General features: G+C 46.6%; 3 protein-coding genes and 2 long non-coding RNA genes across 5 annotated transcripts; all 5 read left to right on the forward strand.

Moving 5' to 3' along the window:
* The first annotated feature begins 3,949 nt into the window (after positions 1 to 3,949).
* Positions 3,950 to 5,819, forward strand: LOC120909686. Its single transcript, XR_005741348.1, has 3 exons — positions 3,950 to 4,001; positions 5,554 to 5,663; positions 5,798 to 5,819. It is a non-coding gene; the product is annotated as an uncharacterized LOC120909686 (long non-coding RNA).
* A 4,259-nt stretch (positions 5,820 to 10,078) lies between these two features.
* LOC120909616 (zinc finger protein OZF-like) lies at positions 10,079 to 11,763 on the forward strand. The gene has a single exon (XM_040321370.1). The coding sequence runs from the start codon at positions 10,167 to 10,169 to the stop codon at positions 11,529 to 11,531; it is 1,365 nt and encodes a 454-aa protein (XP_040177304.1). The 5' UTR covers positions 10,079 to 10,166; the 3' UTR covers positions 11,532 to 11,763.
* Positions 11,764 to 11,780: 17 nt separating this feature from the next.
* Positions 11,781 to 15,022, forward strand: LOC120910614 (extensin-like). Its single transcript, XM_040322368.1, has 3 exons — positions 11,781 to 12,245; positions 12,411 to 13,120; positions 14,060 to 15,022. The coding sequence occupies exons 1-3, from the start codon at positions 12,038 to 12,040 to the stop codon at positions 15,020 to 15,022; spliced, it is 1,881 nt and encodes a 626-aa protein (XP_040178302.1). The 5' UTR covers positions 11,781 to 12,037.
* A 5,239-nt stretch (positions 15,023 to 20,261) lies between these two features.
* On the forward strand, positions 20,262 to 21,793 carry LOC120909666. Its single transcript, XR_005741326.1, has 3 exons — positions 20,262 to 20,346; positions 21,535 to 21,644; positions 21,772 to 21,793. It is a non-coding gene; the product is annotated as an uncharacterized LOC120909666 (long non-coding RNA).
* Positions 21,794 to 23,053: 1,260 nt separating this feature from the next.
* On the forward strand, positions 23,054 to 24,283 carry LOC120909651 (oocyte zinc finger protein XlCOF6.1-like). Its single transcript, XM_040321414.1, has 2 exons — positions 23,054 to 23,185; positions 23,477 to 24,283. The coding sequence occupies exons 1-2, from the start codon at positions 23,062 to 23,064 to the stop codon at positions 24,118 to 24,120; spliced, it is 768 nt and encodes a 255-aa protein (XP_040177348.1). The 5' UTR covers positions 23,054 to 23,061; the 3' UTR covers positions 24,121 to 24,283.
* Positions 24,284 to 24,917: the final 634 nt, after the last annotated feature.

Raw genomic sequence — 24,917 nt, forward strand, 5'->3', positions numbered from 1 at the left:
CTTACGCCGCCAAAGATACACTACGCCGCCCTAACTTACGGCGCACATTCTTTGAGGATTCGAAAAAAAAAAAAGTAAGTTACGGTGGCGTAGTGTATCTTAGATACGCTACGCCCGATGCAAATATGCGCCGATGTACGTGTATCTGCCCCGATATTTTTTTAATGCCGAAAAATGATCGTGTGTACGCGGCATGAGAGGAGGAAATATTTCTGCTGGTTGGGTTCCTCTAGCAGTGTAGTGTGATCCCCCCTGATCTTCAGCAGAAGCTTCATAGGAAGACATCCTGGTGGACTCTAGATATGGATGAGAGAGAAGGGGAGATCAGACTACATTAGAAGACTAACAATTTCTGTGCAGTAGTCCTCAACCTGCACAGGCAGCTTTATATGCTTGGAGAGCGCCACCCGCTGGCTAAAAGTGGAAAATATGAAATTTTGAGATGTAACATTTATATTTACCTGATAAACATGTAAATCCAAAAACTTGTCTTAGTAGTGTTTTGTTTTACCGGCTTGTACTTGTTGAAACAGCCAAACCTCACCCTTCTCATAAATCTCAGGTCACGTGTAGTAATACTTCAATAAGAAGTTCATAGAACCATACACCTGTAATTCCACCACACCGTCATAATCGCCAGCCACAAGATATTTTGCTGTTTATCTTTTCAGCTCTCACCTGACACACCCCTTGCGCACGCCTATGGTCACATACCTTGTATCAGAGCCTTATGGTAGGAGACCTCTCTTACAGCCCTGGCTCGGGAACCACTGGGGTTGCAACAGTGGTTGCGAGAGCGCAGTGAGGTAGGAGTACCTGTAAGATCCGTAGTAGCTGACACAGATGAGTAGAGATGATCCAACGGAAGGACTGGACTGTAGAAGCAGCTGGAGGCGGTGGTTCAGGAATGAGTCAGTGAACCCTGGGTACTGACAGGATCAGGAACAGGCTGGAGCAGAGGGAGAGAAGCCAGGTCAGCACGGGTAACAGGTACGGTAAGTAATACAGCTGGAAGAGAGTAATCAGCAGACAGGCGGAGGTTAGCAACGGAAGATCAACAGGTGCAGGTATAGCAGGGTCAGGGCAAGCCGGGTCAGGATAGGAGGATGCAAAAGGTATATACTAAAAGTAATTTAATCTCCGTTATAGCTGGTCCACAATTTCCTTAATGAACAGGACTCCCAGCATTAATTGATCACAGGAAAACTGGTTCTTGATCTTGACAATCTTTTTCTTACTGTCACGTACCTTGTATCACAGCCTAATGGTAGAAGGAGACCTCTCTTACAGCCCTGGCTTGGGAACCACTGGGGTTGCAACAGTGGTTGCGAGAGCGCAGTGAGGTAGGAGTGCCTGTAAGATCCGTAGTAGCTGACACAGATGAGTAGAGATGATCCAACGGAAGGACTGGACTGTAGAAGCAGCTGGAGGCGGTGGTTCAGGAATGAGTCAGTGACCCCTGGGTACTGACAGGATCAGGAACAGGCTGGAGCAGAGGGAGAGAAGCCAGGTCAGCACGGGTAACAGGTACGGTAATTAATACAGCTGGAAGAGAGTAATCAGCAGACAGGCGGAGGTTAGCAATGGAAGATCAACAGGTGCAGGTATAGCAGGGTCAGGATAGGAGGATGCAAAAGGTATACACTAAAAGTAATTTAATCTCCGTTATAGCTGGTCCACAATTTCCTTAATGAACAGGACTCCCAGCATTAATTGATCACAGGAAAACTGTTTCTTGATCTTGACAATCTTTTTCTTACTGTCACGTACCTTGTATCAGAGCCTAATGGTAGAAGGAGACCTCTCTTACAGCCCTGGCTTGGGAACCACTGGGGTTGCAAAAGTGGTTGCAAGAGAACAGTGAGGTAGGAGTGCCTGTAAGATCCGTAGTAGCTGGCACAGATGAGTAGAGATGATCCACCGGAAGAACTGGACTGTAGAAGCAGCTGGAGGCGGTGGTTCAGGTATGAGTCAGTGACCCCTGGGTACTGGCAGGTACAGGATCAGGAACAGGCTGGAGCAGAGTGAGACAAGCTGGGTCAGCACAGGTAACAGGTAAGTAATACAGCAAGAAGAACACAAAGATCTATACAAGGACACCATGGTGGAGTCATCCAGATACAGAAACCCACCAGAGAGATGTCCCCGTCCTCTGTATTCTCGGGATTCCACACAGGAAGGTCACACCATCCCCCACCATCATCAGGTGGGTGAGAAACAATCACTGATGGTTCTATTTTATACAGAAGCGTGTTTGTTACAATAAATGTATTTATATATTTAGAGTGGAAACCTCTGGGCTTTCAATATTGTTAAAGAGTATAAAGAGGAGTATGGAGTGATGGAAGAGTTTTCAGAAGGACACAAGGTTATAATGGAGTCACCTAGTAACAGAAACCTACCAGAGAGATGTCCCCGTCCTCTGTCCTCTTCTCCTAGGAGTCTGGCCGTCGATTGGCTAGATTGATAGCAGCGCAGTCACTCACATGCAATGACGCCGATGACGGGGCCATGTGTTACAGTCAGCAGCTATGGCCGCCGGCTGTATCACGGGAGCACGCCCGCAAGCTTACCCCCTTGAGAGAAAGCTTCCCATGAAGGGGGTTAGCTGATGTGGGGAGGAGCAAAGACAGCCGCTGAGACACCCCAGAATCGGGGCCACTGTATGCAAAACGAGCTGCAAAGTACGTATAACATGTTTTTTTTTAAACAGGAACATTTAGTGTCCCTTTAACTTTTCTAAAAAGTGATCTTAAAGCGGAGGTTCACCGGTATAATGCATTTTTTCCCCTTAGATTCCTGCTCATTTAGTCTAGGGGAATCGGCTATTTGTTTTAAAATCCGAGCATTACTTACCGTTTTAGAGAGCGATCTTCTCCGCCACTTCCGGGTATGGGCTGCGGGACTGGGCAGGTCTTCCGAAAGGCTTCCGACGGTCGCATCCATCGTGTCACGATTTTCCGAAAGTAGCCGAACGTCGGTGCGCAGGCGCAGTATAGAGCCGCACCGACGTTCGGCTTCTTTCGGCTACTCGTGACGCGATGGATGCGACCGTCGGAAGACTGTCAATCAAGAAGGAACGCCCAGTCCCGAAGACCCATATCCGGAAGTGGCGGAGAAGATCGCCCTCTACAACGGTAAGTAATGCTCGGATTTTAAAACAAATAGCCGATTCCCCTAGACTAAATGAGCAGGAATCTAAGGTTAAAACATTTTTTATGGGAGAACCCCCTCTTTAATGCTATGGCTGATCTGTGTACAGTACATACATAAAACAGCACAAGGCCGGTGTTTCGTCAGATTAGGCAACCCATCAGAATGTGTAACGGAAGTGACGTTTCGTCACCACCATCTTGCTACACCCCGCTGAGAAGGGGGCAAGCGGACATCTTGTTACAACCACCGGAGTTTAGCATATTATACTTTTTTTTTTACCAGTAAACTGAGTTTTTATAGTAAAATACAGTACTTAGAACTCTGTGTGAATGTTTAGATGTTGAATTTTAAAAGCAACAAACTTCTGTCCGATTAACAAACCTGTGAGATCAGCAGGTTTGACGCTTCTTTCAAAATTCAACATCTAAACAGTCAGACGGAGTTCTAAATACTGTATTTGACTATATAAACTCAGTTGACTTGTAAAAATAAGTGTAAAATGCAAAACTCCGGTGGGTGTTACAAGATGTCCACTTGCACCTGTCTTAGTGTATCCTTACTGTGGAGGAGTGTGGGGTGTAGCAAGATGGCGGCGACGAAACGTCACTTACGTGATTCTGATGGGTCGACTAATCGGATGAAACACCATTTTCACACTACGAGACCTGTCTTGGGAAAGCAGTTCCTCTGAGCTCCACAAGATGGTGTTTTCACGTCTACCCAGACAGGAAGTGATGTCAGGTAGCGACCGGAAGTGATGTCATGGTACAGACAGGAAGTTCCGGGTGAGAGGTGAGTCGGGAGGAAGTAGGGAGGAGACATTGTTAGAACTGGCAGTAGAGGAGGTAATAAGATCTTATTTTCTATTTACATCCAGTAACCTCCGTCATGTCCGCCCTCTTCCTATTTTTACATAGATTGGAGTAGGGAGCTCAAGAGAATGGGAAAGGCTCTGGAGAAGTCCAGGAGGTGAGCATGGGATGAGGTGATGAGAGGGATGAAGAGCAGGAGGTCATGGGAGGAGCGGGGAGGACGCTTTTGGAGATATATTGAGACGAGGTTGAGGATGTATCTCAGAGCAGAGCTATGTATGTTGTTCTTAGGGTTGGAGGACACTGAATGGAGGCCAGTGGAGGTATGGGCAGAGAGGGGTTGTTAAATGTGGGGGAGAGACAGAACACAGAGGGGACATTTTCCTCTAACACGTGTCATGCGATATGTCAAAACTCTCCTTCTCCAGGCGTTGTTCCCAAAATACAGACCTAGGTTTCCTTCATTATACGATGTTTATTCTTCCACAGATAAGGACAGCTAGACAGTCAATGCTTACATTGTTACAGCTGGTAAAACATCATGGCAGGGTGGCAATTCAGAAAGTTACAGAAGGAGGAAACAGATGGTACATCTTCTCTGCTGGATAGAGTCCCTTCCAGCAGGTTGGGTTGTTCCAACCTCCATCTTCTCTGTAGGGTCGTGACCCTAAGGCTTCCTCCTAACTACACAACCCACATGTGTTCTTATACTGGTTTAAAAGCTAAACTAAGCATAATTTGACTAGCTTCCAAAGAAGGTTGGTGAGGAACGTTAACACCCACTTATGTATTTTGAAGTAACCTCTCCACCCACTTTCTTGACGTATCTCCCAAAAATATATGAAGCCTACGACAGATGTAGTGTCGTCCTGTAACTGACCTTGTCCTCAAAAGCTACCATGTTTAAACCAATGATTCAGAAACATTTATCACATAAAATTGTTAAATTTAAAATCTAACAGGGGTGTAGGACACTGAATGGAGGCCAGTGGAGGGATTGGCAGAGAGGGGTGAAGGACACTGAATGGAGGCCAGTGGAGGGATTGGTAGACAGGGGAGGAAGACACTGAGTAAGGTGGATGAATCTGGTAGCACTCATTACAGACTGAAGAAGGGATATTCTCTGTAGATGTCGGCCAATGGAAGCGAGTTACAGGAGTCAAATTGAGAGATAAGCTGGGCGTGAATTAGTTGCTTTGAGGTGCCATTGGTTAAGAAGGGGCGTATTTTGGGGGAGGAGAAGATGGGTCCAGGAATGAGAGTTTAGGGAGAGAAGACACTATTGTGGAAAGAGTTGTAGAGGGAACATATTACAGGGAGGACAGAGTAGTAGTCAGTCTGGGAGGAAAAAAGCTGGATAGGGAAATGGAATTAATGATCCGTCAGCACAAAGGGTAAGGAACTCCCAGAACCCAAAACCATAGCAAACCCTAAACTGAATCTTCCTCTGGGTGCCGTTCTTTTCCCACTGGGGACCGTTCTTGCATGATAGAAACCCTTGTATTATCTCCCATACACCCCCATCCTAATATTGTACAAGCAGTACAGTCCAGATAAATCTTAACTCTTAATTTTTGCTCTACAGGGAAACCTTTATAGATCACACGACCAAAAATAATGGAGGAGGACTGCAATCACATGACTGAGAGGATACTAAACCTCACCCTGGAGATCATCTACCTGCTGACTGGAGAGGTGAGGAGGATTCTGGGAGGTCACATGACATCACATTTATTATATATATATATTAAGAAAACACAGACCTGACCGGAGAGGTGGGGAGGATTCTGGGATTCTAACATGATATTCCTATTGGTTCTCCAATACAGAGATTTCCTCTTGTGAAGTCAGGTGATCATATGACCATCACAGTGCCTCCATGTGACTCCCTAAAACCCGAGAGACACAACATGGAGAAGATTCTAGAAGTCACCAAGAAGATGATGGAGCTGCTGACAGGAGAGGTGAGGAGGATTCTGGGAATTCTGGGACATTATCCAGTAACAGACAAGGGGTGTGTCTGGATGGTGACTGTATCATTGTGTGTGTCAGGTTCCTATAAGGTGTCAGGATGTCACTGTCTATTTCTCCATGGAGGAGTGGGAGTATTTAGAAGGACACAAGGATCTCTACAAGGACGTCATGATGGAGAATCAGCCGCCCCTCACATCACCGGGTAAGAGGAGACTTTATTGTAAAGGAGAGAGCAGTACGGAGGCTCCACCTAGATCCCCCATCATCTGATAAACACATAGAAACAATGTATTCAGTCAGTGTGTGTGTTTCCTACAGATGGATCCAGTAATGGGAACCCACCAGAGAGATGTCCCCGTCCTCTGTATTCCCGGGATTCCACACAGGAAGGTCACACCATCCCTCACCATCATCAGGTAGATGAGGAACAATCACTAATAGTATCATTCGGATCTGTACATTATCTGCATTGTTACCATTGATGTCATTTTTATTCTATATTCAGAGTGGAAACCTGAGAGATGAGATTAAGGAAGAGATAAAAGAGGAGGAGGATGGGGCGATAAAGAAGCTTTCTGAAGGACACAATGTCTGCATGATGGAGCCAACTAATGACAGAAACCCACCAGAGAGATGTCCCCGTCCTTTGCATTCCACACAAGAAGATTACAGCATTTCAAATCCTGATCAGGTAGATGAGGAACAATCACTGATAGTATCATTAGGATCTGTACATTATCTGCATTGTTACCATTGATGTAATTTTTATTCTATATTCAGATTGGAAACCTGAGTGATTTTAAACTTGTTATTAAAGAAGAGATAAAAGAGGAGGATGATGAGGATGAGGTAATGGAGGAGTTTCCAGAAGGACACAAAGATCTGTACCAGGACACCATGGTGGAGACATCCAGCTACAGAAACCCACCAGAGAGATGTCCCCGTCCTCTGTATCCCCGGGATTCCACACAGGAAGGTCACACCATCCCCCACCATCATCAGGTAGGTGGAGTTGAGGGTCGGGAACATAAAGTGATTGAACACTCTGACATGTGGAGATGATGTGTGGACTCTACAAGATGATATTTTCTATGTGATCTCACATCATAAATACTTCTATGTTACAGATGTTATTTTCTGCCATTCTGTTGGTTTAGGGTGAAGATCTGATGATCATAAAAGTTGAGGGTGAAGTAGAAGAGACGTATGTGAGAGATGATCAGCAATATACAGAGGAGGCTGGAATGACGAGGACATTCATAGAGGAGGACACTCCTACAGAGATCAGCACAGGTGACCCATAATATATTCTTCTCTTATCTCTGCTCTGTTACTGCTCACTGATTGGCCCAGAGTTGGGCGGGAGCTGAGTGATATCAGCCAATAATAAGTTGATAATGGTCCCCTCCCTGTACTGAGACCCGTCCTGGGGTTCAGCTGGCAGTATTGGGTTGTGTGTCACTCCTAGTTACAGTAGCCCGAGTAGGATGGGGACTAAGTGTGAGGGAAATTCACCTGAGACCACACTCTGGATCACGTTGAGAAGTTTTCTTTATTGATTCGTACGAGGAGACAAGTTACAACAAAAGGACAGATATTTGCCCACTGGTTCTGACAGAGTAGGCAGAATTCCCTCCTTCCTCTTCGGGAACGATGTCCTTTATACATAGGGTTGCCACCAGTCCGGGTTTTGAATCAGGTGTCTGGGATTTAGGCGGACTGAAACCCGGACACGTTATTCAGACTGGGCTGTGACTCCCCACGTAACCAAGATAGTCACTTACAAATCTGTAGCTGCCCGGGAGCTGTGGGGGACTGTCTGGGGGCAGGTTTGGCATCACTGGGTGATGCCAATGAGAGCAATTTGGCCACACCCACTGTACGCTATGCACATCGCAGTACTATTGTCCTAGGGGCACCCAAAGGTGTCCCAGGCCACTCAAGTGTTCAGGTTTGGCTTGAAGAAAAGGTGGCAACCCTACTTACGCATAAGCCGCTGTCAGCGTGAGGAGAAAAAAAAACGATTATCGACTTTTGTTTACATCACGTGATCAGCTGATATTGACGTCCTCCTGGCATTTGGGGTCCGTGCTGTAGCCGTCGTTTGGCTATACTGCGGGCGCCAAGTGGTTAATGTACTGTACATAACTTTCCCATATTCCACATACCATATATACTCGAATATAGAGTTTTTCAGCGCATTTGTTTTTGTGCTGAAAATGCCCCCCTCGGCTTATACTCGAGTCACCTTTTTGCACCTGATCTCCCAAAATTTGGGGACCTGGTACCGGTCCACTCTTCCAAACTGTGCAAAGTTTGTTGTCCGGGGGACCTACGGCCGGGGAGCACCGATTTTTCAAATCACACCCTACCTTCCATAGACTCCCATGTTAAACGGTCATTTCTAAAAAAAAATACCAGCATGAAGAAGAGAGGTCATCTAAAGTTCAAAAGTTCAACACTTAAAAAAACGAAGACTTTATATTTATGAAATCATTCTACTTCTGAGCAATCTTTTGCGAGCATAAATGATTATAAAATAAGCATCTAATTTCTCTAATGCTGCGTACACACGACCATTATTCATGTCATGAAAAAAAAAACATGTTTTTTCTCGACATGATTTGTTGTGATTCCTCTCAAGCCTGCCTTGTTCACACACGTTCGTGGGGAAAAAATGCTTGAGCAAAGCACGGTGACATACAACACGTATGACGGCGATATAAAGGGGAAGTTCCATTCGATTGGCGCCACCGTTTGGGCTGCTTTTGCTAATTTCCCCGTCTTATAACTTCTGAGCATGCACGTTTTTTTCCCCCTCGTTAAAGCCTAAACACGACCCGTTTTTCACGACGTGAAAAACAACGAGAAATAATAGAGCATAAACACGACCAATAAAAAAAATAGCATTTTTCTCGTCATGAAAAACGGTCGTATGTACGCGACATAACACTGAGTGATATCAGCCAATAATAGGTGGTACCCCTTTACTGATACTCTTCTTGGGGTTCAGCTGGCAGGTTATGTTTCAATCCTAGTTACGGTAGGGATCAAAGTTCCTTCTGATGCCTCGTACACACGACCATTTTTCTCGGCAGGGAAAAAAAAACGAAGTTTTTCCTGACGTGATTCCTCTCCAGCCTGACTTGCATACACATGTTCATGCAAAAACCGTCCGACCAAAGCGTGGTGACTGTAAGGCTTGCTAGAGTTCCCCCATAATATCAATGCATTGTAAGGCTTGCTAGAGTTCCCCCATAATATCAATGCATTGTAAGGCTTGCTAGAGTTCCCCCATAATATCAATGCATTGTAAGGCTTGCTAGAGTTCCCCCATAATATCAATGCTTGTACAGATGTATCCTTTAACCCAGAACTGTTAGGATTAATTACACAGAAGATAGAAACAGCCTTGCAATATGTTATTGTGCACGGGCAAAAGAACAAGTACATCTTGCATAACAAGATATGGCATGCGGTAGAACAAGTTTTAGCTGGTTACACAGAAAATAGATTGCTCTGTTTCATGCTTCTAGGGCAGATGGTTACACTCTCAGGAATGTTGTATAATTGTGACGTACTGTATTACTTGTATAAACTAATTACTTTACTATGATTGGCTGAACCAAGGGCCTTCCTTTTCTTGTATGTTTTGAATAAGTGCAGTGCACACGAGGAATAAAATGTTCGTTTTTGATTCACCATATTCCTGCGTGTGTCTTGACTAACCGATGCATCAGAGAGTCTCCATACATCCAGAGGTCCTAAAGCCCGGGTCCAGTTGAACCACCAACCTTACAGTGACGTACAACGCGTATGATGGGACTATAAAGGGGAAGTTCCTTTCAAATGGCACCACCCTTTGGTCTGCATACTTGATTCTGAGCATGCACGTTTTTTTCCCCCTCAGAAAAGCATACACACAACTGTTTTTCACAACGAGAAAAAAAACTGACGGGAAAAACTTGCGGGTAGTTTTTTCGCCAAGAAAACTGCTAGGGAGCATACACACGACCGGTTTTCACGACCAATATAAAAAATGGCAGTTTTCTCGTCGCGAAAACCGGTTGTGTGGGATAAGAGGGGAAGAGTCCCAGCTTGTTGGGGCCTCAACAGAGAACATCTCCTCACTCATATCTACCTGATCCAGATGGAATCCTGATGGAAGTGAACTAACCCTCTCATATCTATTGATGATGTTTTTCTATTTTTCCAGGACACGCCATGGAGAAACCCTCAAAGGATCGTCTCACTTTATCTCCAGGTTGTAGAATGGAAGATGAGGACATCACAGGAGATTGTGGAGGAGAAAAGATAATGAGCTCCACTATGGATGGAGGACTTCACAGTGTGGATAGACCATGGAATCCCTCTGACTCTGAGCAACCTCGTACTGTGAGGGGTGGGGCCGGGATTCAGGGGGAGGAGCCATTCTCCTGTCCTGAATGTGGGGAGAGTTTTTGCTCAGAATTTAGTCTTGCTGTACATCAGGAGTACGGGAAATGTTTTACTGAACAGCAGAGATTGAACACGGGTGAGAAGATATACGCCTGCCCTCGGTGTGGGAAGTCTTTTCCACGAAGATATGACTTTGTTTTACATCAAAGATCCCACACGGGGGAAAAGCCGTATTCCTGTCCTGAGTGTGGAAAACGTTTTTCGATAAAATCAAACCTTGCAAAACATCAAAGAACCCACACGGGTGAGAAGCCATTTCCCTGCCCTGAGTGCGGGAAATGTTTTTCACAGAAGGCCCATCTTATTTCACATCAGAAGTCTCACACGGGTGAAAAGCCGTATTCCTGTCCTGAGTGTGGAAAATGTTTTACAGAAAAATCAGACCTTGTAAAACATCAAAGTACTCACATGGGTGAGAAGGCGTATTCCTGCCCTGAGTGCGGGAAATGTTTTTCACAGAAATCATACCTTGGTAAACATCGAAGATCTCACACAGGGGATAAGCCGTATTCCTGTACGGAGTGTGGAAAATGTTTTTTACAGAAATCACAGCTTGTTAAACACCAAATATCTCACACGGGTGAGAAGGCGTATTCCTGCCCTGAGTGCGGGAAATGTTTTTCACAGAAGCACCATCTTAGGACACATCAGAGGACTCACACAGGGGAAAAGCCGTATTGCTGTCCTGAGTGTGGAAAGTGTTTTAGATTAAAATCGGGATTTGTAAAACATAAAAGAACTCACACAGGTGAGAAGGCGTATGCCTGCCCCGAGTGCGGGAAACGTTTTTTACAGAAACACCATCTCAATACGCATCAGAGGACTCACACGGGTGAAAAGCCCTATTCCTGTCCTGAGTGCGGAAAATGTTTTTCGCAAAAAGCCGGCCTTTTACAACATCAAACAACTCACACGGGTGAGAAGGCATATTCCTGCCCTGAGTGCGGGAAATGTTTTTCACAGAATTCCCATCTTACAATACATCGGAGGATTCACACGGGTGAAAAGCCGTATCCTTGTCCCGAGTGCGGAAAATGTTTTTTACAGAAATCAGACCTTAATAAACATCATAGAAAAGTTTTTCACTCAAGTACGATTTTAACAAACACTAAGTCTCACACAGGTGAGTAGATGAATAGCTTTTTCGTGTGAAAAATGCCCTTCGTGAAAGTCCAATTTTACTGAACATCGGATATCCTACATGTGGGAAAAGCAGTTTTTCTGCCCTGAGTGCGGGAAATGTTTATTCACAAAAATCAGAACTTGTCAAACATACTGCTGGTTGGGTCCCTCTAGCAGTGTAGTCTGATCTCCCCTGAACTCCAGCAGAAGCTTCATAAGAAGACATCGTGGTGAGAGAGACTCTACAGTAGTTATGGATGAGGGAGACTCATACAATTTCTGTATAGTAGTCATCAGCCTGCACAGGCAGCCTCATTTGCTTGGAGAGCGCCACCTGCTGGCTGAAAGTGGAAAATATGAAATTTCTAGATGTAACATTTTATATGTAGCTGATATAAAATGCAGATATAATCTTAATCTTGTGTCTTAGTACTTTTGTTTTACAAGCTTGTACTTATTGGAACAGCCGACTCCTCCCCTTCTCATAAATCTCAGGACGTCTGTAGGAGACTCCAATGATAAGTCCATCAGTTTATAGACCCGTCTATCATTCCTCCTGTAATTCCTCCTCCGCACCATCACCACCTCCAACCACATCACCGCCTCCATCCACATCACCATCACCACCTCCAACCACATCATCATCACCACCTCCATCCACATCACCACCTCCAACCACATCACCATCACCACCTCCATCCACATCACCATCACCACCTCCATCCACATCACTATCTCCATCCACATCACCATCACCACCTCCAACCACATCACCATCACCACCTTCATCCACATCCCCATCACCACCTCCATCCACATCACTATCTCCATCCACATCACCATCACCACCTCCAACCACATGACCATCACCACCTCCAACCACATGACCATCACCACCTCCAACCACATCACCATCACCACCTCCAACCACATCACCATCACCACCTCCAACCACATCACCACCTCCATCCACATCACCACCTCCAACCACATCACCACCTCCATCCACATCATCATCACCACCTCCAACCACATCACCATCACCACCTCCAACCACATCACCATCACCACCTCCAACCACATCACCATCACCACCTCCATCCACATCACCATCACCACCTCCATCCACATCACCATCACCACCTCCATCCACATCACCACCTCCAACCACATCACCATCACCACCTCCAACCACATCACCATCACCACCTCCAACCACATCACCACCTCCATCCACATCACCACCTCCAACCACATCACCACCTCCAACCACATCACCACCTCCAACCACATCACCATCACCACCTCCAACCACATCACCATCACCACTTCCAACCACATCACCACCTCCATCCACATCACCACCTCCAACCACATCACCACCTCCAACCACATCACCACCTCCATCCACATCACCATCACCACCTCCAACCACATCACCATCACCACCTCCATCCACATCACCACCTCCAACCACATCACCATCACCACCTCCATCCACATCACCATCACCACCTCCAACCACATCACCATCACCACCTCCAACCACATCACCACCTCCATCCACATCACCATCACCACCTCCATCCACATCCCCATCACCACCTCCATCCACATCACCATCACCACCTCCATCCACATCACCATCACCACCTCCAACCACATAACCATCAACATCACCATCACCACCTCCATCAACATCACCACCTCCAACCACATCACCATCCCCACCTCCATCCACATCACCATCACCACCTCCATCCACATCACCATCACCACCTCCAACCACATCACCATCACCACCTCCATCCACATCACCACCTCCAACCACATCACCGTCACCACCTCCATCCACATCACCATCACCACCTCCATCCACATCACCATCACCACCTCCATCCACACCCCCATCATCACCTCCATCCACACCCCCATCATCACCTCCATCACCACCTCCAACCACATCACCACCTCCATCCACATCACCATCACCACCTCCAACCACATCACCATCACCACCTCCATCCACATCACCATCACCACCTGCAACCACATCACCACCTCCATCCACATCACCGTCACCACCTCCATCCACATCACCATCACCACCTCCATCCACATCACCATCACCACCTGCAACCACATCACCACCTCCATCCACATCACCATCACCACCTCCAACCACATCACCATCACCACCTCCATCCACATCACCATCACCACCTGCAACCACATCACCACCTCCATCCACATCACCGTCACCACCTCCATCCACATCACCATCACCACCTCCATCACCATCACCACCTCCAACCACATCACCACCTCCATCCACATCACCATCACCACCTCCATCCACATCACCATCACCACCTCCAACCACATCACCATCACCACCTCCAACCACATCACCATCACCACCTCCATCCACATCACCATCACCACCTCCAACCACATCATCATCACCACCTCCAACCACATCACCATCACCACCTCCATCCACATCACCATCACCACCTCCATCCACATCATCATCACCACCTCCAACCACATCATCATCACCACCTCCAACCACATCATCATCACCACCTCCATCCACATCACAATCACCACCTCCAACCACATCACCACCTCCATCCACATCACCATCACCACCTCCAACCACATCACCATCACCACCTCCATCCACATCACCACCTCCATCCACATCACCATCACCACCTCCAACCACATCACCACCTCCAACCACATCATCACCTCCATCCACATCACCATCATCACCTCCAACCTCATCACCACCTCCAACCACATCACCACCTCCAACCACATCACCATCACCACCTCCATCCACATCACCATCACCACCTCCATCCACATCACCACCTCCAACCACATCACCATCACTATCTCCAACCACATCACCACCCCCACCTCCATCCACATCACCACCTCCATCCACATCACCATCACCACCTCCATCCACATCACCACCTCCAACCACATCACCATCACCACCTCCAACCACATCACCATCACCACCTCCATCCACATCCCCACCTCCATCCACATCACCATCACCACCTCCATCCACATCACCATCACCACCTCCAACCACATCACCACCTCCAACCACATCATCACCTCCATCCACATCACCATCATCACCTCCAACCTCATCACCACCTCCAACCACATCACCACCTCCAACCACATCACCACCTCCAACCACATCACCATCACCACCTCCAACCACATCACCATCACCACCTCCAACCACATCACCACCTCCATCCACATCACCACCTCCATCCACATCACCATCACCACCTCCATCCACAGCACCATCACCACCTCCATCCACATCACCATCACCACCTCCATCCACATCACCATCACCACCTCCAACCACATCACCATCACTATCTCCAACCTCATCACCACCTCCAACCACATTACCATTTATCACAAATTCTGGCTGCAAGTTCTTCCATGTGTTGTAGATGAGTACGTTTGGTAACCCATTCTTTAATAGTGGGGTTATTACAATAAACAGTATACATTGGAACCCTCCAGGAGAATTCTCGTAATCTAAAGTACTCGCATATCAAAGCAAGTTTCCCCATAGAAGTCAATGGAAACGAAAATAATTTGTTCCGCCTTGACTTTAATGGCATGCCATACCGCATGTGGCCAGAGGTGGGGTGGCGCCAGGGAGCATCGGAAACACCCGAAAAAGGCACAAGGACAGCTCAGCTGAACTCGTAAAGGCTTGAGAATGGAGCATTTCCGAACGGCTCTGCTCGGCTCCAGCGCCCCCCCCACCTCAGGCCAAACGCAGTACTGCACAGCGCTTTGGCTTGAATCCTGCTCGTTTTGCGAGACAACACTCGCAAGCCAATTTAGGATTTTTAAAAATACATCGCTCGTATTGCGAAACGCTCATTAACCACGTTACTCGCAATCTGAGGTTCCACTCTCAATGTGAAAATATGGCCAAAAGAGTAAATAAGTCAATAAAAAGTAAACAAATATAAGGAAAGTGTGCATTTGCTCAGGGACACAATGGAGTAAAATGTTCAGTTTCAAATGTCCGTGTGCACGGCCGACCGTACAATTTTACGGCGGATCGGACAGGTTTCCAGCGGACGAATGTTTCTTAGCATGCTAAGAAACATGTCCGCTGGAAGCCTGTCCGTCGGACATGTTCGGTCGTCTGTACGACTTACCGGACATGTCCGCTCGGCCGAAAGCCCTCGCATGCGTCGAAGTGATTCGACGCATGCGTGGAAGCATTGACCTTCCAGGGTCGCGCACGTCGCCGCGTATCCTGTCCGCGCGGATTTCGGTTTGATGGTGTGTACAACCATCAGACCGAAATCTCCAAGCGGACATGTCCGATGAAAACGGTCCGCGGACCGTTTTCATCGGACATGTCCCCTTGTGTGTTCGAGGCCTAAGTTGTGAGGTGAGACCTCCATGGGTTGGACTTGCTTTTCCAGCACATCCCACAGATTTTCGACCTCAGACTCTGTGTATTCTTCAAACCATCCTTGAACCATTTTGCAGCATAGCAGGGTGGGTTGTCCTGCTGAAAGAGGCCTCTGCTATCAAGGAATATGATTTCCATAAAGAGGTATACTTAGTCAGCAGCAATGTATTGGAAGGACCCAAGGTTTCCCAACAGAACATTGACCAAAGCATCACGCCTCTGCCAACTTGTCTTTTTAACCTACTGCATCCTGGTGCCATCTCTTCCACAGGTAAGTGATGCAAACACACCTGATCATCTACATTATGTAAAATAAGATGTGATTCATCAGACCAGACCACCTTCTTCCATTGCTCTGTGCTCCAGTTCTGATGCTCATGTGCCCATTGTAGGCACTTTTGGCTGTGGAGACGGGGTCTGCATTGGCACCCTGACCGATCTATGGCTACGCAGCCCCCATACACAACAAACTGTGATGCTCTGTGTGTTCTGACACCTTTCTATCGGAACCAGCATTCACTTTTTTGGCAGTTTGAGCTCCAGTAGCTCTTCTATCGGATCGGACGACACAGGCAAGCCTTTCGCACCCCATTTTATTATTGATCTTTGACTGCCCGTAACGCTGTTGCGTTCCCTAGTTTCCATTCCTTGGATCACTTTTAGTCAATCCTGACCACCGAAGACCAGGAAAATCAAACAAGAGCACCAGTTTTGGAGTTGCCCTGACCCAGTCCCCTAGCCATTACAGTTTGGCCCTTGTCGCTTTACCGCTTGCCGACCGCCGCACGAACATTTACGTCGGCAGAATGGCACGGCTGCGCAAAGGGACGTACCTGTACGTCCCTTTGAATTAGCCTCCGCGAGGGCGCACACGCGAGCTCCGGGCCGGTGTCCCGAGATCGTGTCACGGAGCTGCAGAACAGGGAGATGCCTATGTAAACAAGGCATTTCCCTGTTCTGCCTAGTGACAGGACACTGCTCCCTGTCATCCAACCCCCACACAGTTAGAATCACTCCCTAGGACACACTTAACCCCTTTCCTCGCCCCCTAGTGGTTAACCCCTTCACTGCCAGTGTCATTTACACAGTAATCAGTGCATTTTTATAGCACTGATCGCCGTATAAATGACAATCGTCCCAAAATAGCGTCAAAAGCGTCCGATGTGTCCGCCATTATGTCGCGGTCACGATAAAAATTGCCGATCGCCGCCATTTCTAATAAAAAAAAATATTAATAAAAATGCCATAAAACTATCCCCTATTTTGTAGACGCTATGGGCCATATTCTGAGTATAGTTACGAAGGAGTATCTCAGGAAACTCCATCGTATCTCTCTTTTTTGACACGCGTATCTATGTGAGTGATTCCTAGAATCATTTTCGCATAGATACGCTGTAGATCCGACATGTGTAAGTCACTTACACTGTCGGATCTTAAATGTAATTACTCCGCCGGCCGCTAGGTGGCGTTTACGTTCAGGTCTCATTTGTTTATGCAAATGAGCCTGATACGCCGATTCCCGAACAAATTTGCGTCGCGTAACCGTCGCTTACGTCGTTTGCGTAGGCGTAAGGTTACCCCTGCTATATGAGGGGTAACCTTACGCCAGTCCCACGTAGGCCATGTTAAGTATGGCGTCGGGTCCGCGTCGTGTTTTCCCGTCTGGTACATCGTTTTACTAAGTGGTTCTTGAATACGACTTTACGTCAATGACGCACACGTCGGCGTCATTGAGGTTTTACGCCGAGAACTGGAGCATGCGCACTGGGCTATTTTAAGCCCGGCGCATGCGAAGTTCGTTAGAATCGGGGGCGCGCTTAATTTAAAGCCGCCCCCTTGGATATACGCGAGGATACGCCGGGCCAATTACACTCCGCCGCCCCAAACTACGGAGCAAGTGTTTGAGGAATACAGCACTTGCTCCTGTAGGTTGGGGCGGCGGAGTGTAAATGGCTTACGCGCAGCCCGCCTACTTTCTTTAAGAATATGGCCCTATAACTTTTGCGCAAACTAATCAATATATGCTTATTGCGATTTTTTTTTTTACCAAAAATATGTAGAAGAATACGTATCGGCCTAAACTGAGGACATTTTTTTATAAGTGCTGTCAGTTAAACGCGTTATTAACGGCGTTAACACAAACCCATGTTAACGCCGTAAATTTTTTTATCGCGCGATTAACGAGGCGGCGTTCGGGGGTTATACCGGGATGATGCCTGCAGCCGCAGGCATCATCCCGGTACCGTTGTTTAGAGCGGGCGATCGGCTATCCAAACATAACAACCGATGCGGCTAAAAGCCGCTCGGTTGTTATGCCGGAGGAGCGGGAGGGGACATCCCCCCCCTCCCGCCGCCTTTCGCCGCTCTGACCGGGCCTCCCGTCCCACCGGGAGACCCGATCCTCCATCCGCCGCGTTCTGTGTCCAGGCGGAGACTGACACTAAGCGTAAACGGCTTTGATTCAGTCTCCGCATTGAAACCACGGAAGCGGCGTCATGACGTCACTTCCGGGTTTCTCGGCTGCCAATGGCGCCGGATTTAAAAAAGTACACAGTATTCAGAATCGCCGTTTTCGGCGATCTGAATACTTTGAAGTGCAAAGGAGGGCTCGGAGGTCTTTTAGACCCCCGATCCCTCCATAAAGAGTACCTGTCACCACCTATTGCTGTCACAAGGGATGTTTACATTCCTTGTGACAGCAATAAAAGTGATCAAAATGTAAAAAAATAAAAAAACACAATTTAATATTATAAAAAAAAATTAAATAAATAAGAAAACAAAAAAAATAATGTTTTAAAGGGTGAACCTCCTTAATCGCGCGATTAATCGTGAGTTAACTATGACATTAATGCGATTAATCGCGATTAGAAATTTTAATCGCTTGACAGCACTATTTTTTATATATATATATTTATGGGGGTTATAGCAAAAAGTGAAAAATATTGTTTTTTTTTTCAAAATTGTTGCTTTTTTTTTTGTTTATAGCGCAAAAAATAAAAACCACAGAGGTGATCAAATACCCCCAAAAGAAATCTCTATTTGTGGGAAAAAAAGGACGTCAATTGTGTTTGGGAGCCACGTCGCACGACCGCGCAATTGTCAGTTAAAGCGACGCGGTGCCGAATCGCAAAAAATGCCCCTGTCGTTGTGCAGCCAAATTCTCCGGGGCTAAAGTGGTTAAATACTTACGATTGTCTATTTTTATTTTTTCTGTTTTCAACACATCAATTTCAGGGACAACATGTTCACTTGCTGCCCTAATATATCCCACCCACTTGCAGATACCAAGATAATCAATGTTATTTACTTTAACGAAATATGATCTTTATGTTATAGTTGATCAGTGTACAATAAATACATACATTGGCCCGGATTCACAGACATTGGCGCACATTTATGCCGCCGTAGTGTATCTCTGATACGCTACGCCGACGCAGCGCATGGAGGCAAGCATTGAATTCACAAAGCACTTCCTCCCAAAACTGCGCTGGGTTTCCAAGGCGTAAGCCGGCGTAAGTGGAAGTAGGCGCGAGCCATGCAAATGAGGCGTGACCCCATGCAAATGAAGGGCCGAGCGCCAGACAGATACATATAATGAAAGGCGCATGCGCCGTCCCGTGGACGCATCCCAGTGCGCATGCTCACAATCACGTCGAAAAAACTGCCTAAGATACGCCGGATCACTGCTTACGACGTGAACGTGACCTACGCCTAGTCATATTCACGTCCAACGTAAACTACGTAAAATACGCGGGCATGAGTTCCCTGGTGCAGCCCTTTCCATGTGCTGAGTTACACCTGCTTTATGGGGCTTAACTTTAGACCGGACGTACAACTTACGCGCACCAGTCGTAGCCTGCGTCGGGCGCACTTACGTTCATGAATCGGCGTATCTCCCTCATTTGCATATTTGAATAGAAAATCAATGGGAGCGTCAACTGCGTCCAGCGTAAATATGCGCCCACTCTACGCCGGCGTAGGCAAGTTACGTCAGTCAGATGAAGCCTGTTTTTAGGCGTATCTTAGTTTGTGGGTCCGGCGCACAGATACGACAGCGCATATTTGCACTTTGCAGCTCTCGAGATACGTTGGCGCAAGTGCTTTGTGAATCCGGGCCATTATATAAAAATGAAAAAGGCCGTGTTGACACCATGAGACCTTTATTGGGGCTGCAGTTCCTCTGAGCTCCACAAGGTAGCAATCTCACTTCTTATCAAACAAAAAGTCTCTATGGAAGACAGGAAGTGATGTCAGGTATAAATAAGAAGTTCCAGGTGAGAGGTGAGTCGGGAAGAAGTTGAGAGGAGACATTTCTAGAGCTGGCAGAAGAGGAGGGTAATAAAATATTATTTTATATTTACACAGATTGGGGTTGGGAGTTCCAGCGCAAGGGGAGAGGCTCTGGAGAAGTCCTGAAGGTGAGCATGAGATGAGGGAGATAGAGTGCAGGTCATTGGAGGAGCGGAAAGGACAGTTTGGGTGATGTATTGAGACAAAGTTGGGGATGTTGTTTAGGACGGAACTATGGAAGGCTTTCTAAGTTTTTGTTAATAATTGGAATTTGTTGGGGGATTGGCAGAGAGGGGTGGAGGTCACTGAATTTGAAGGAAGTCGGTAGAGGACACTGAATGGAAACCATTGGAGGGATTGAAAGAAAGGGGTGGAGGACACTAAATGGAGGCCATTGGAAGGGCTGGCAGGGAGGGGTAAGGGACACTGAATGGAAGCCATTAGAGGGATTGGCGGAGAGCAATGAAGGACACTGAATGTATGCCCAAGGAAGGATTGGCAGAGAGGGGTGGAGGACACTGAATGGAGGCAAGTGGAGGGATTGGCAGGGAGGGGTGGAGGACACTGAATGGAGGCCAGTGGAGGGATTGGTAGAGAGGGGTGGAGGACACTGAATGGAGGCCAGTAGAGGGATTGGCAGAGAGGGGTGGAGGGCACTGAATGGAGGCCAGTGGAGGGATTGGTAGAGAGGGGTGGAGGACACTGAGCCATTGGTAAGGTGGATGAGTCTGGTAGCAGCATTCATTATAGACTGAAGGGGGGGATATCCTCTGTAGAGGTCGACCAATGGAAAGCAGTTACAGGAGTCAAGACGAGAGATAAGCTGGGAGTGAATTCGTTATTTTGAGGTGCCATTGGTTAAGAAGGGGCATATTTTGGAGGAATGAAAAGATGAGTACAGAATTGAGAGTTTAGGGAGAGAAGACACTATTGCGGAAAGAGTGGTAGAGGGAACATATTACAGGGAGGACAGAGTAGTAGTCAGTCTGGGAGGAAAAAAGCTGGATAGGGAAATGGAATTAATGATCCGTCAGCACAAAGGGTAAGGAACTCCCAGAACCCAAAACCATAGCAAACCCTAAACTGAATCTTCCTCTGGGTGCCGTTCTATTCCCACTGGGGACCGTTCTTGCATGATAGAAACCCTTGTATTATCTCCCATACACCCCCATCCTAATATTGTACAACCAGTACAGTCCAGATAAATCTTAACTCTTAATTTTTGCTCTACAGGGAAACCTTTATAGATCACATGACCAAAATAAATGGAGGAGGACTGCAATCACATGACTGAGAGGATACTAAACCTCACCCTGGAGATCATCTACCTGCTGACTGGAGAGGTGAGGAGGATTCTGGGAGGTCACATGACATCACTCTTATCTCTATTAATAATACACAGACCTGACCGGAGAGGTGAGGAGGATTCTGGGATTCTAACATGATATTCCTATTGGTTCTCCAATACAGAGATTTCCTCTTGTGAAGTCAGGTGATCATATGACCATCACAGTGCCTCCATGTGACTCCCTAAAACCTGAGAGACACAACATGGAGAAGATTCTAGAAGTCACCAAGAAGATGATGGAGCTGCTGACAGGAGAGGTGAGGAGGATTCTGGGACATTATCCAGTAACAGACAAGGGGTGTGTCTGGATGGTGACTGTATCATTGTGTGTGTCAGGTTCCTATAAGGTGTCAGGACGTCACTGTCTATTTCTCCATGGAGGAGTGGGAGTATTTAGAAGGACACAAGGATCTCTACAAGGACGTCATGATGGACAATCAGCCGCCCCTCACATCACCGGGTAAGAGGAGACTTTATTGTAAAGGAGAGAGCAGTACGGAGGCTCCACCTAGATCCCCCATCATCTGATAAACACATAGAAACAATGTATTCAGTCAGTGTGTGTGTTTCCTACAGATGGATCCAGTAATGGGAACCCACCAGAGAGATGTCCCCGTCCTCAGGATTCCTGGGATTCCACACAGGAAGGTCACACCATCCCCCACCATCATCAGGTAGGTGAGGAACAATCACTGATAGTATCATTAGGATCTGTACATTATCTGCATTGTTACCATTGATGTCTTTTTTATTCTATATTCAGAGTGGAAACCTTAGAGATTCAGAGATAAAAGAGGAGGATGGTGTGTTAAAGAAGCTTTCTGAAGGACATGTTGTCTGCAAGATGGAGCCACCTAATGACAGGAACCCACCAGAGAGATGTCCCAGTCCTCTGTATTACTGGGATTCCACACAGGAAGATCATAATTATGCTAAATGGGATCAGGTAGATGAGGAACAATCACTGATAGTATCATTAGGATCTGTACATTATCTGCATTGTTACCATTGATGTCATTTTTATTCTATATTCAGAGTGGAAACCTGAGAGATCCTAAAGTTGAGGTTAAAGAGATAAAAGAGGAGGATGATGAGGATGGGGTGATGGAGGAAGAACACAAAGATCTGTACCAGGACACCATGGTGGAGTCATCCAGCTACAGAAACTCACCAGAGAGATGTCCCCGTCCTCTGTATTCCCGGGATTCCACACAGGAAGGTCACACCATCCCCCACCATCATCAGGTAGGTGGAGTTGAGGGTCGGGAACATAAAGTGATTGAACACTCTGACATGTGGAGACGATGTGTGGACTCTACAAGATGATATTTTCTATGTGATCTCACATCATAAATACTTCTATGTTACAGATGTTATTTTCTGCTATTCTGTTGGTTTAGGGTGAAGATCTGATGATCATAAAACCTGAGTGTGACGTAGAAGAGACGTATGTGAGGGATGATCAGCAATATATGGAGGAGACTGGAATGACGAGGACATTCATAGAGGAGGACACTCCTACAGAGATCAGCACAGGTGACCCATAATATATTCTTCTCTTATCTCTGCTCTGTTATGTTGTATGGTTGTGTAAATAGCACGCCCCTCCCAGTCCCCATTGGTTCCTGCTCTTCTGACAAGGCTGTGTAAATTTAGAAGTAATCTGGGAGGAGGACCAAAGGTTCTTTGATGGGGGGAAGAGTCCCAGCTGGTTGGGACCTCCACAGAGAACATCTCCTCACTCATATCTACCTGATCCAGATGGAATCTTGATGGAAGTGAACTAACTCTCTCATATCTATTGATGATGTTTTTCTATTTTTCCAGGACACGCCATGGAGAAACCCTCAAAGGATCGTCTCACTTTATCTCCAGGTTGTAGAATGGAAGATGAGGACATCACAGGAGATCACGTGGAGGAAGAAGAGAAATGTTTGTCACCCGAGTCCTTTCTTTCTGAACATCAGAGATTTCACACGAATGAGAAGAAACATTTCTGCTCCGAGTGCGGGAAGGGTTTTCCACGAAGATATGACTTTAATTTACATCTGAGGTCTCACACGGGGGAGAAGCCGTATCCCTGTCCTCAGTGTGGAAAATGTTTTTCAATAAAATCAAACCGTGCAAAACATCAAAGAACGCACACAGGTGAGAAGCCGTTTTGCTGCCTTGAATGCGGGAAATGTTTTACACAGAAAGCCCATCTTATTTCACACCAGAAGTCTCACCCGGGTGAAAGGCCTTATTCCTGTTACCAGTGTGGAAATTGTTTCACAGAAAAATCCGACCTTATAAAACATCAAAGAACTCACACGAGTGGGAAGGCATATTCCTGCTCGAGTGCGGCAAATGTTTTTGAAGGAAATCTGACGTTGTTACACATCAAAGATCTTGCACAGGGGAATAGCGCTGTTCTTGCCCTGAGGGACGGATATGTTTTTCTCTCAAGTCCCGTCCTTACAAACTTTTGAGGTCTCGCATGGGTGGGAAACCACATTCCAGATGGGAAAATATGTTTTTGGGAGCTGGGTGAGGGTAATTTTTATCCATAAAACCAGTAATCTCACACGGGGGAGAAGCCGTATTCCTGCTGCGAGTGTAGGAAATGTTTTTCACAGAAGTCCTATCTTCTCAAACATCAGAGAACCCACACAACCCTCGAAGACTATTCGTGTCCTGAGTGTGGGAAATGTCTTCTATATGGATCATATTTTCCGTACATCAGAGATCTCACACTGGGAAGAAGCACACCTTGATATACACCTCAGAAAACACGTGGCTGAGCGCTCCTCCGATCTTTATCATGGAAGAAACACTTTGAAGCTTTTAGTAAGATTATTTGTACCACCTGCTGGCTGAAAGTGGAAAATCTGATATTTTTACATTTAATATTTACTTGATAAAAAATGCAAATATAATCCTAATCTTGTGTCTTTTAGTAGTTTTGTTTTACCAACTTGTACTTGTTGGAACAGCCGACTCTCCCCCTTCTCATAAATCTCAGGACGTCTGTAGTAGACTCCAGTTATAAGCCTATCGGTTCATAGAACCGTCTATCATTCCTCTCGTAATTCCTCCTCCGCACCATCACCACCTCCAACCACAACACCATTATCACCTCCAACCACATCACCATCACCACCTCCAACCACATCACCACCTCCAACCACATCACCATCACCACCTCCATCCACATCACCATCACCACCACCAACCACATCACCATCACCACCTCCATCCACATCACCATCACCACCTCCATCCACAT

The sequence above is a fragment of the Rana temporaria genome, chromosome 8 (genome assembly GCF_905171775.1).
Source record: "Rana temporaria chromosome 8, aRanTem1.1, whole genome shotgun sequence".
In the NCBI taxonomy this organism is placed as follows: Eukaryota; Metazoa; Chordata; class Amphibia; order Anura; family Ranidae; genus Rana; species Rana temporaria.

Bases quoted from the DNA above. Each gene is read 5' to 3' on its own strand.
- LOC120909616 (XM_040321370.1), top strand. From the start codon at position 10,167: ATGGAGAAACCCTCAAAGGATCGTCTCACTTTATCTCCAGGTTGTAGA.
- LOC120910614 (XM_040322368.1), top strand. From the start codon at position 12,038: ATGATAAGTCCATCAGTTTATAGACCCGTCTATCATTCCTCCTGTAAT. The intron at 12,246-12,410 runs CCACATCACTAT...CAACCACATGAC, and splicing joins ATCACCATCACCACCTCCAT to CATCACCACCTCCAACCACA. The intron at 13,121-14,059 runs TCACCACCTCCA...ACATCATCATCA, and splicing joins CACCTCCATCCACATCCCCA to CCACCTCCAACCACATCATC.
- LOC120909651 (XM_040321414.1), top strand. From the start codon at position 23,062: ATGATCATAAAACCTGAGTGTGACGTAGAAGAGACGTATGTGAGGGAT. The intron at 23,186-23,476 runs GTGACCCATAAT...CTATTTTTCCAG, and splicing joins TCCTACAGAGATCAGCACAG to GACACGCCATGGAGAAACCC.